This window comes from Pelophylax lessonae (assembly GCF_965119305.1).
Source record: "Pelophylax lessonae genome assembly, chromosome: 2".
Classification (NCBI taxonomy): Eukaryota; Metazoa; Chordata; class Amphibia; order Anura; family Ranidae; genus Pelophylax; species Pelophylax lessonae.
The window spans coordinates 577,927,026-577,939,353 of record NC_138769.1 but is presented as its reverse complement, the minus strand read 5'-3'; the positions used below and the strand labels follow the sequence as shown (position 1 = coordinate 577,939,353).

The window sequence follows — 12,328 nt, the reverse complement described above, 5'->3', positions numbered from 1 at the left end:
AACCTATAAAACAATTGTTGGTATGTCCATGAAGATCAATAAGTATCTTTGTGGACGCTGAGTATTACTGTACTGTGGTGAAGCAATTAGGAAGACCTTTTGATTCTTATACTGCTGGCTCAAACTCGTCAAAATAAGAATGGTCTATGGGCATTTGGCCCATTTTCACAGCCCCCCTGTAGCCTTTGGATTCTTGTTACCTGCGTCTTTGGCAACTGCATTCATTCTTTGTCGTTCCTAACAGATGGGAGCCTTGATCAATAGCAATCCCAACTGTGTTACCTTTGGGATAGTAACAAAATAATTTATAGTTTGTTTTTTTCATACAACATTTTTCCAACAATAAGAAATAGCTGTAATTACTATATCATAACTATTTCAATCCTGGGTGATCAACAACTTTTGTATACAATGCCTGGTCATAATATAGACTGATATAACCATATACATAATTTATACATAAATATAGAAAACATCACCAACATGACATAAGTATTGAATTGTAAACATATCACTTAGGATTGTATCTGATGCAACACATTTGTGGTGTATACCAGTGAACCCACTGTAATATGGGGATGTAAGAACGGCAAGTAAAGCATGCTGAGAACCTGAAGCCATTAATACACCTGTGTAGAGCCTTGCAAGTATTTTATATATTCCCAAGAGATGAGGAACCCCATTCTAATTAAAACCTAAATTGAAAAACACAAACCATTGATGGAGCTCAGTGAAAGTGCATATACACATGTGGCACAAGAATTATAGGTGTGTTGTAGTGGCAGGTCCTGATCCATTGTAAGAAGTCAAATTCAGTGCGATAAACCTTACAAGAACAGCACTTGTAGACTGTTTTTTTTTTGTTTTTTTTTTTGGTTGCTATGATGCACAATCCTCATACATTTTGTGTAAGAATAAGGTGATAATAAGATAGTTGTGAAAAGTGTGTAAAGAAGGGCTGCCAATAGATACAATCAGATAACTGATGTTACTTTCCAGGCTGCTTTATTTTACATGGCAGTTAGAATCCAATAACTACATAAAGACAAATTAATAGGTAGTCATTTCTGCCTAATAAAACACAGCATCTGCCCACAGCATAACTACAGCTGTAGTGATCTATAGGTCTAATATGGGTCCCAACAACTCAGGCACCCAGTGCATAAAGGACATATCTCAACGGCCCTGTCTGACTGTATAGTGATTTATCATTGCAGCATCAATGAAATGTAAAAAAAAAAAAACACATATGCAGCAGAAAAACTTTTGCCATGAGCTTTGAAAGCAGTTTTTACTACCACTACTTTTTGGATGACACAGGCTGCTGTAGTGGGATTGTCATTTGGTGATATATATCACAAAGTAAAATACTTGCCTCTGATGACCCATATGGAAAATGTGATTTCTATAAACACATACTTGGTCCATGTACGTGACCTCACTTAAAGCTGAACAGATACGTTTTACTACCCTAAAACTAGTATGAACTTTGTGAGTAGCTGGTATCATGTCATTTAAAACATTTGATATATCATGCTTTCCTAACAGATTTCATATAAGCTGTAGATTTAGTGATGACAAAAGGAAAAAAGGAATTTTGCTAATGAGGTGCAATCATCCATCAATACATCATAACGCCTTTAATACGGAAAAGACAAGGCCCACACCTAATTCAATTCACAAAAGGACTCCCCAGTTCGATCCATTTAATGAGCTCTTACATACATATGTCACCCAGGCTGCTTATATAGAGCCCTAGGCATGTGACAGTAAAATCCTTTCCATTTCATTGAGCATCATGATTGTCAAGTAAGGAGTTGGAAAGTGAAGATGGTTCTCTGCAGAATCTGTGGATGGGTGAAATGGTTACATGTTTGTTTAAGATTTGGAAAATACAATTCTTCATTTTCATCCATGATCAAAGCATGACACGTTTCACTTCTAATTGTTTCCTTCAGTCTCTCTCAAGTCAGGTTTAAATCAAGTCTTTAGTTATTTGAGAACACAGTGGACAAAAAGTGAACACCGTAAAGTCTTCCAACCAGTTCTGGAGCTCAAAGTCTTCATATAAACATTGCTCCTCATAGAGCAGGTATCACACAGCAGACTTGCAGACTGTATTGGGTGTGGATAAAAAGGCATAAAGGTAAGTTCCCTTCTCTCATGGTTTATCCAAGCACAGAAGCCTTCTATCCACTGGTCTCAGACAACAGCTGCAACCTGGAAACTCCAAGATGATTTAAATAATTCAACCCTGTACACTTGGCCAAAGTTCAAAGTTCATCCTCATCCAGCTTGGCCAGCCGGGGGACAGGTACACCCATTTCATCAGCGGTAGAGGAGTAGCCAGGGAGTTCTCGGCCCAATGTGCTTAGTTTCTAGAGGAGAGAGACAAAGAATAAGGCTTACTTCATAAACAAGATATTAATCAGATAGGGCTCATTTACATGGGCACACCTGGGCATTTGCTTACTTTTCTTCTTACAGCTGAGCAGTGTCCAGGAAGCTCAAAGAAATTGAATGGGCATGCATCACCTGTAAGGACTCATCTGCACAGCTGAGTGAGGACCGCCTGTACACAGCTCAGCTGTGGAAAAAAAATGTAGGCATGGGCCTAAAGCCTAGTACACATGGGCAGAGTGTGTATGGCAGCAAGTCCAACAGAAGCCAGCTGTTTGTCCGGCTTCTGTCGAAGGCTCATGATCCCGGCCAATGGCTGAGAGCGCTGACTGGAGTGTTCTGGTGGGGGGCCATCTCTCTGTCAGAACACTATTGCTCAGCAGGGGAAATAACTGTACTAACGTTGGATTGTTAGTACATCGGCTCTGACCTAAGCTGACAATTTTTTTTTTGTTCAACCCCTGGTTTAAACTAAAAAAAATAGGGCTGTGTACTAGGCTTAAGCATCCATGAGAATGAGCCCACAAAATAATAACATACATGGAGACACAGTGAAAATACTTTTAGTGAATATTTGAAATGTAGATATTATAAATATTTATATGGTGCTAACAATTTATTAAGTGCTCTACATACTGTACATTCACATCAGTTCCTGCCCCCAAAGAGCTTGCAATCCAAGTTACTGGGGCCAGTTTGGACACCCAATTGGATAGCCAGTTAACCTGCCAGCAAGTTTTTAGACTGTTTATAGACTGTTTAGGCATAGGGAGAGCAAACTCCATCCAAAGGGTGTCCTGACCAGGATTCAAACCAGGGACCTCAATTCTGCGAGGCAGATAAGCTAACCACTGAGCCTACCTTACTGACTTCATAGGTAAAGTGTTGAATATTTTATATGATGAGAAACTATTACTCCATTTTACACCAAATAGGTAGTATATTTTCAATATTTAGGTTATAAATTATAAAATAATATAATATGATATATAATCTTTATGTTTTTAGATTGTAAGCTCTAACGAGCAGGGCCCACTGATTCCTCCTGTATTGAATTGTAATGTAACTGTACTGTTTACCATAACATTGCAAAGCGCTGCACAGACTGTTGGCTCTATATAAATCCTGTATGATATTACTAATGATAATAATGTCTCAAAGTGTTTATGCTTATGGTGGTGGGGGGGGGGGGGTCTGATTTTCCTTTAATGTGATACATACATAGCTACAAATAGAAAACACCCACATGGGTTATAATTACAGTTTCCTCTTTTTGAACAGATGTGAAAAGTTATGATCTTTGAGTCCCCACTTATTTATACCTACTGGATACTGTGTACAGCCCATACTTGTTGTATGGTGTGTGTTATTAAAACGAAAAAAAAAAAAAAATTATAAAAGGATAGACTATCTTAGCTTGTTTAGATTCATCTAATGATCAACATCCTGCTGCACTTTTTTAGTAAAACTGGAAATCCTCCAGTTATTTGTGACCCTCAATGTGGTAAAACAAAGCTTAACTTTTAGAACTACACTTACAGGTTTCATCTGCAGCACTACCTGCTGGTAAAATCTGATATTGCATGTACCTATGATGAAGTACATCATGTCATCTATGATGTACTACCTTTCAGTTTTGTGTAGTCAGCAACCGTTATCCATGGCATAGCAACACTTCAGCACTAAACCATTGTACATAATGGTAGCAAAGAGAACTGTTTACAGGAAAACTGGAGATCTGAGGTCCCTACGTGTAAACATAGTTTATGGTAGTTCTTTAAAGAAAAACTATTTGTGGCCAACAGATTTCAGCTCTTTTTTGATCTAGTATTCATCGTAGAAGCTTCTCCAGGTCTAGATCAAGATCATCATTACAACATGAAACACTTGGTGCTCTTGTATAAAAACAAACAAGATGTAACCCAAAGTAATCAATTAACTTACAACTAGTTAAATTATGAAAATTAAATGTAACTTTAGGCAAATTTAGAAATGGCATACGATGCAACCTGCATGTTTTTTTTTTCAAGTTTCCCCTGTAACATACTTTAAGTAGAAAACAAAAAAAATTAAAGCACATGGCCAGGTAACACATTTTTAACCAGTTCAGCTCTCATACCTGTACACCCCCTATAGACTAGAACAATTTTAATGTTTTACCAATGTGCCCTCTTGATTTGTTGATAACCTAGTCATTAGAGATGGGCTCAGGCGTGTTCGGGATCGTAGTCCCATCACACCTGGCCAATCCGGCCAACACTGCACACCACTAATCACAGACAATGAGACATTTCCCGGTTCGCAGCTGCACAGACTGGGAAATGTCTCACTGCCTGTCATTGGCAGTGTGCAGTGTCGGCTTCCTGGCAGGATCGGGCAGGTGGGTTGGGACTAAGATCCCAAACATGCCAGATCCCATCTCTACTAGTTATTATTTAACATAAAAAGTAATACATATATTATTTTCTATGCAATCTATAGAAAAAAAGTTGAAACAAAAAGAAATTCTGTTTTGACCAGTGCTAGTTTTAAAAATGTTTTTAAAAATGTGTCACTTAAAATGTAAGTGCCAGACTGCATCATATATGTATTTTCTAATTTTGTCTATACTAAACTTAAAGGCAAAAATTTCTAGATTGCTATTGGACTGACTAGTATGACATGACAAGACACAGCTTGTAGATCCTCAATTTAATCCTCAAGTTACCCATCCTGTACTCCTTTAATTTTCTAACAGCAATAATGTATTCTTACACGACTGGTTGGGTCACTTTGTGGGGTTCCATTGGACACAGTAGAGGTGGACGACTCTGGATAATGATTTAAATTAAGGTTGATGTGTGCTGGGGTCAGAGTTGCTGGGGGGAGGACATCTGAATGTGAACTCTTTCGAGGAGGGTGAACCTGTAAAATTATAAACATAAAAACAAGGTCAGAAGCACTTTACTAGCAGCATTGATGGTAAATTATCAGAATTTCTTGTGTTTTATTTTATATACTTTAATTAGGCCACAAGCAAATGGTGTTTTTTTAGGCTCGGTTCACACCTATGCAGTTTTTTTTGATTGTTTCTGCACTTCTTTTTTCTGTGCGTTTTGCATGTGCACACGCAATTTTACAGCGATTTGCGTTTTGTGTTTTTTATACTTTATTTTGGGCCAATTTGTTGTTGGGCAGATTAAAAAACGTAAATTGCGGCAAAAACACACTATTTGCTTTTCTGCCGCTTCTCCATTGAAGCCTCTTGAACCAAAAAAAGCACCATTTTGCTTTTAAAAAAGTCCTTGACCCTTTTCAAAAACACAGTGCTGAAGGTGAGGTGAACGTGTCCCATAGGAAACTATGTTAAATTAACTGTTGTACATTTCTGTAAAAAACAAAAAACACCAAAAAAAAAAAACACATAGGTGTTAACCAGCCCTTAAACTGTAGCAGTTTGCGATTATTTTAAGAGTAGCAAAATATGTGGTTCCCAATATATGATAAACTGGGAATCCCAAAAAAAGGGATCCTAGGACCCCCAATTTTAGATCTGAAACCACAATCTTCACATATTTTCCTCTGGCTAGAGAGCTAAGCTTATCAACCAGAAGAGGTTTATAAAAAATAATGCTGTGTACAAAAGTATATGCCATTTATTTATTTATTTTTTACTTTAAGCTACACAATGAAAGAATGTATCTGACTGGTGGTATACGTTCCATTTTTCCAGACATTCTACGCATAAGGGCAGCAACTGCAGTGGGGACTAATACTTCAAAAGTTTTAACATAATTTGAAAAAGTTATTTTATTGTTTTTTTAACAGTTGCACTTATTAGACGTGTTCAGCAGCATGAACAAGTAAAGGTACACATAAACCAAATCAAGCAGTCATTAAACAACAAAATACACCATAGATAAATGGTCATAGGAGTCATACAAACATTAATCCAAAACAGACTAGTCTAAGAAACAGCCTAGGGAATTGGGTCAGAGCTAAAAGAAGAGGGACAAGGAGAATGGAGGGTTACGATAAGTAAGGGAAAAGGAAGAAGAGTGGAAAAGAGAGGGGGAAAGGGGAGGAAAAAGGGAGTGAAGGGAAGATGAAGGGGGGGGGCAGTGGAAAAGGAGTAGTGCATGGAGGTAGGGTACCATACACAAGGTGCAACAGATAACCGCCAGTTATATATAGCAACACCTAAACAGTAATGCCCTGCACCTCTATCCAGCCAGCCCAAATTTTGTTGAATTTAGCAGGACAGTTTTGGCTGATGTACATAAGCTTAGTTAGTGGATAAGCCCCATTGACCACTGCCTTCCAGCCAGACACCAGGAGCGGAATAGGCAGCTTCAATTTCAGCAGGATTTCCCTTCTAGCACAATAGGCCTAAATAGGCTAATACAGTCTGATCCATAAATATTGGGACATTGACACAATTCTAATCTTTTTCACTCTATACACCACCACAATGGATTTGAAATTAAACAAACAAGATGTGCTTTAACTGCAAACTTTCAGCTTTAATTTGAGAGTATTTACATCCAAATCAGGTGAAAGGTGTAGGAATTACAACAGTTTGTATATGTGCCTCCCACTTTTTAAGGGACCAAAAGTAATGGGACAATTGGCTGCTCAGCTGTTCCATGGCCAGGTGTGTGTTATTCTCTCATTATCCCATTTACAAGGAGCAGATAAAAGGTCCAGAGTTCATTTCAAGTGAATTCTATTTGCATTTGGAATCTGTTGCTGTCAACTCTCAATATGAGATCCAACGAGCTGTCACTATCAGTAAAGCAAGCCATCATTAGGCTGAAAAAACAAAACAAACCCATCAGAGAGATAGCAAAAACATTAGGTGTGGCCAAATCAACTGTTTGGAACATCCTTAAATAGAAAGAACGCATCGGTGAGCTCAGCAACACCAAAAGACCCGGAAGACTACGGAAAACAACTGTGGTGGATGACCGAAGAATTCTTTCCCTGGTAAAGAAACACCCTTCACAACAGTTGTCCAGATCAAGAACACTCTCCAGGAGGTAGGTGTATGTGCGTCAAAGTCAACAATCAAGAGATAATTACAGAGTGAATACAGAGGGTTCACCACAAGATGTAAACCATTTGTAAATAGATTAAGGTGTGTCTGAAGGTAGCTTTTTTAGAAAAATCGGAAATTTAGCACCACAGTACCAACGTCCCCAAATTACATTTTAAACGGAGCATAATTCTGAGATCACAGAGCTCCCGCCAAGGCGAGATAGGTGAGGGCTTGGAAAACCAAATAATGGGACTTTAGCGGTACCAGCTAAACATTAAATATTCACAAAGAGATAAAAAATATTTAAGCTTTATTCAGTCTACATATAAAATCATCCGCTTAGCAAAAGCTGAATGAAGAAAACAGAAAATGCAAAAAACAAGAAACAGAAAACAAACCAAAAAACAAACGTGATTGGTAGGATAAATCACATAGGTAGATATAGCAGTGTAAACAAGACCATACATAGAATATATGCAAGTGGCTACTCCGGTGAATAATCCGGTTCTAGTCCACAGAGCAGCGCCCAAAGAGCAGCGCCCAACATGTTTCGCCGGAGGCTTCTTCAGGGGCGTTAATATGTGAAACCTATGGTCGTGATACTTGATAAACACCTAGTTAGATTTATCATTCATATGCAGTATATCCTGATACTATTTAAAAATCTTGAATAGAGATCATGGGGATATGAGCAGGGACACATCAAAGGGTTAACCCTGGTGATTAGATAGATTGCCACACTGAACTGATGCTTTCAGCCAAAATGACTAGGTCAATCTTAAGAGGTAGCATACACAAAAAAAAGACTCACATGCCAGTTTTGCCTAAGCATAGTCATTGGTAGAGGATGAAGAACCTACTGTATGTGTGATCCCGCGTCGAGTCCCCATGTCGAGTCAACAATCAAGAGATGATTACAGAGTGAATACAGAGGGTTCACCACAAGATGTAAACCATTGGTGAGCCTCAAAAACAAGAAGGCCAGATTAGAGTTTGCCAAACAACATCTAAAAAAGCCTTCACAGTTCTGGAACAACATCCTTTGGACAGATGAGACCAAGATCAACTTGTACCAGAGTGATGAGAAGAGAAGAGTATGGAGAAGGAAAGGAAATGCTCATGATCCAAAGCATACCACCTCATCAGTGAAGCATGGTGGTGGTAGTGTCATGGCGTGGGCATGTATGACTGCCAATGGAACTGGTTCTCTAGTATTTATTGATGATGTGACTGCTGACAAAAGCAACAGGATGAATTCTGAAGTGTTTCGGGCAATATTATCTGCTCATATTCAGCCAAATGCTTCAGAACTCATTGGACGGTGCTTCACAGTGCAGATGGACAATGACCCAAAGCATACTGCGAAAGCAACCAAAGAGTTTTTTAAGGGAAAGAAGTGGAATGTTATGCAATGGCCAAGTCAATCACCTGACTTGAATCCAATTGAGCATGCATTTCACTTGGTGAAGACAAAACTGAAGGGAAAATGCCCCAAGAACAAGCAGGAACTGAAGACAGTTGCAGTAGAGGCCTGGCAGAGCATCACCAGGGATGAAACCCAGCGTCTGGTGATGTCTATGCATTCCAGACTTCAGGCTGTAATTGACTGCAAAGGATTTGCAACCAAGTATTAAAAAGTGAAAGTTTGATTTATGATTGTTAATCTGTCCCATTACTTTTGGTCCCTTAAAAAGTGGGAGGCACATATACAAATTGTTGTAATTCCTACACCGTTCATTTGATTTGGATGTAAATACCCTCAAATTAAAGCTGAAAGTCTGCAGTTAAAGCACATCTTATTTGTTTCATTTCAAATCCATTGTGGTGGTGTATAGAGCCAAAAAGATTAGAATTGTGTCAACGTCCCAATATTTATGGACCTGACTATAATCACCTAGCTTGTAAAACTCTTGAAGGTCCATTCCAAGGTCTTATCCAAGATGGCAGAACCAGGATCCCGCAGGGGTGAGAAAAACTCGGCTGCGGATAGTCACAGGGCCTGGTAACTACTTGATTTTTCTGTTTCAATCTTTTTATTCAACTTTCAGAATTAAAGTGCAATGTATTATAAGTAATGCAAAAAAAAAAAGTATCCTGTTCACTTTGTATTGCTTCCCTTGTGTGAAATCCCTGGTGTTCCTACCAGTCCCTCTGACCACAACAGGCAGGAGGGCACAGCTGTCAGTTCTCAAGCTGTCCTAGAAACTCAGTGTGCTCTCCTCCAGTGATCAGACTTGTCCTGACACCCCCCCCCCTTTCACAGGGAAGATTAGTGTGCTGCTTCTTCTCATCCCCCAGCTCTTATGCAGCTGAGAACAGAAGGAATGCGATTACTTAAAAAAAAAAGGAAAAGAGGTATTTATAATGTTTTTTATATCTATACAGAAATGCTTTGCCTTTCATTTCTACTTTAAACTGAATGGGTTGTTTTACAAGGTGAGGGTTTACAATCACTTTAATCTTCCTATCGGTATTCCCGAGTGTGGCTCGGGGTTAAATTTCAGAGCCAAAAGCGGTAACCCCGAGCCACACTCGGGGTACCGCCAGAAGCATCGCTGGATCCTGTAAAAGAGGTTACTTACCTTGTCGCCGGGATCCAGCGATGTATGCGAGCTGTATGCGGCGGCGGATCTTCCTCCCGATCCTCTCCGTGCCCCGGCTTCCGTCTCCTGCGACGTGACGCTCGCAGGGGGGTGGAACCGGCAGCAAATTCAAATGTAAAACACACCAAACACACTAATACCATTCAAAATAAAATAAATTCACATTACATTGCCCCCCAGTGCCCTTTCCTGCAGTTTTACTGTACTTTATATATATATATATATATATATATATATATATACATACATACATACTTTAACTTATTTATAGTTTTTTATTATATTATAATTTTTGATTTTGTGTTTCAAACTTTATCATACCCAAGATGTTATAAAGAAGAACGCACAGTAAAAAAATCATATGTAAATAGTTGGTTTGGGCTGCTCATTCTCAAGAATTACATGCAAAATAATGGTACTGCTTTCAGCACCTAAAATCCGAAAGAATCATACCGCCAGGGAGGTTAAGCAAAGTAAGTTATATGAAGATTTAAAATGGATCGTGAGAAAGAAAGGCTTTCAGGAGTTACTTAATTAACTATTCCATTAAAAAAAAAAAAAAAGGATTAATGTGATATTTATTTTTGAATATTTGGAGGAGAGTTAAAGTAATTAACCTAATATCAATATTAATGGCAAAAAAACTTTTTTGAAGCATAAATCCCTGGGCTTACCTTGTTTCGACTCTCTCTAGAGTTGCTTGGTAAATAAAGGGATGGCAGAGAAGTATTGTAGGATTTGAGGTTGGGCACTTTGTTTCTATCCATAGAAGCAGAGGAATGGGGTCTGAGACCACCACGGGTAGATTCTATTGTGTGACTGTTGGTAGATCTTCCAAGACTGTTGGACTTGCTTTCTCTTCGTTGGTACTCAATAGGTGATTGAAGTGCTGGGAAAAGACACAGGTGTGATCTTATTCACCGTTATCACAGTATATCATTTTCCTTTTCTACCTAATCTGTCACATTTTTCTTTTCTCCCTGGCAGTTTTTATTTGTAAGACTTGAAGCCAAAGATTTTCTGTTTTCTATTCATCCTCCTGTCATATACAACATGAATAACCATACGTGATTCTGTCATATTCAAGACAGAAACTAGCTGCTTTTCTTGAATCAGTTTCTACATACTGCACAGCAATGTACAGCCAAATTCTTGTGAAATGCACAAAACACAACAGTTCAGTTGGGAAGATAGCTGTACTAACTTTGGATAGTTAGTACAGAGGCTCAGACCGGAGCTGACAGTTTTCTTTCATTCAACTAGATCCTGATACAAAAGAGGTGAGTATGTAAACAAGGGATTACAATTACTAAATGGAGGGTTAAGCCCCGTACAAACGCGTCGAAAATTGGCAGGGAATTTTCGGCCAACGTCCGATCTGCCGATTTTCGGCTTGTTAGTATGATGCTTCCGACAACCAACTCTGACTTTTCGGCCGAAAAAATCTGGTGTGCAGGCTATAAAATTTTTGTTGGCCGTCAACACAACGGCCGATTTTCATGCAGTCAGTACAGATTTCGACAGGGAAAAATCTGATGAGCAAGTCTAGGCATGCTCAGTGAAGAAAAAACACAAAGAAAACAAACCAACACATGACATCACTTCTGAAGTAGAATTTTGTTGGCCGAGAAAATTGTGCAGTCTAGGCACATTCCAACCAACAAAACACAACTTGGACAAAAGTCGGAAAGATCGGTCGGCCGATAATCGTAGCGTGTGTACGAGGCTTTAGTGTCAAGGTTACAGGGAGTGTTAAGTGGGGTACACACTAGTAGAAAATCTGCCCCAAAATTCCCGCCCGATGTGAAATCGTCAGATTTTCGCCTAGTGTGTACACAACTTTGAGCAGCCGATCCCGACATTTTCAACGAAAAAAAAAATGGAGGGACAAACACCAAAATTTTCTTCGGCCGTCCTCAGCACGACCAATTTTCGTTTAATGTGTACACAGTACGTCCGGGAAAAATCAGCTACAAAAGACTGCGCATGATCGGAAGTTACTGGCGACCCGGATGTTTCGATCTCCATCTTCCAAGATCGTTGTATAACGAAAAAAGGTGATAAATCTCGAAGATTCTGACTAATCCGAAGCGCAGTTCCACGAGTGATCCGAGAACAAAAGCCACATCACATCCGCAAGAAGGAAGGCGTGGCCTCGGGGGTCACACGTATACGTACTTACATCACACTCTACGAACAAACGTAAAAAAAAAATAAAAATCGGACAAGAAATTACGTGAACATTTATGCACTGTCAACTAAAAACGGTAGTGAACGCGAGCATGAGAGAGAAAAATCAGAGTATATT

At 39.1% G+C, this 12,328-nt stretch overlaps 1 protein-coding gene across 1 annotated transcript in view; it reads right to left on the bottom strand.

Annotated features, from left to right (window-relative positions):
* Positions 1-1,415: 1,415 nt before the first annotated feature.
* ARHGEF25 (Rho guanine nucleotide exchange factor 25) overlaps positions 1,416-12,328 on the bottom strand; it is a 548,945-nt gene continuing 538,032 nt past the window's right edge. The window contains exons 15-17 of the mRNA XM_082245582.1: positions 10,695-10,909; positions 5,155-5,304; positions 1,416-2,378 (exon numbers count right to left, since the gene is read on the bottom strand). Of these exons, the coding sequence (XP_082101708.1) occupies positions 2,274-2,378; positions 5,155-5,304; positions 10,695-10,909 (470 nt within the window). The 3' untranslated portion in view covers positions 1,416-2,273. The remainder of the gene's footprint in view (positions 2,379-5,154; positions 5,305-10,694; positions 10,910-12,328) is intronic.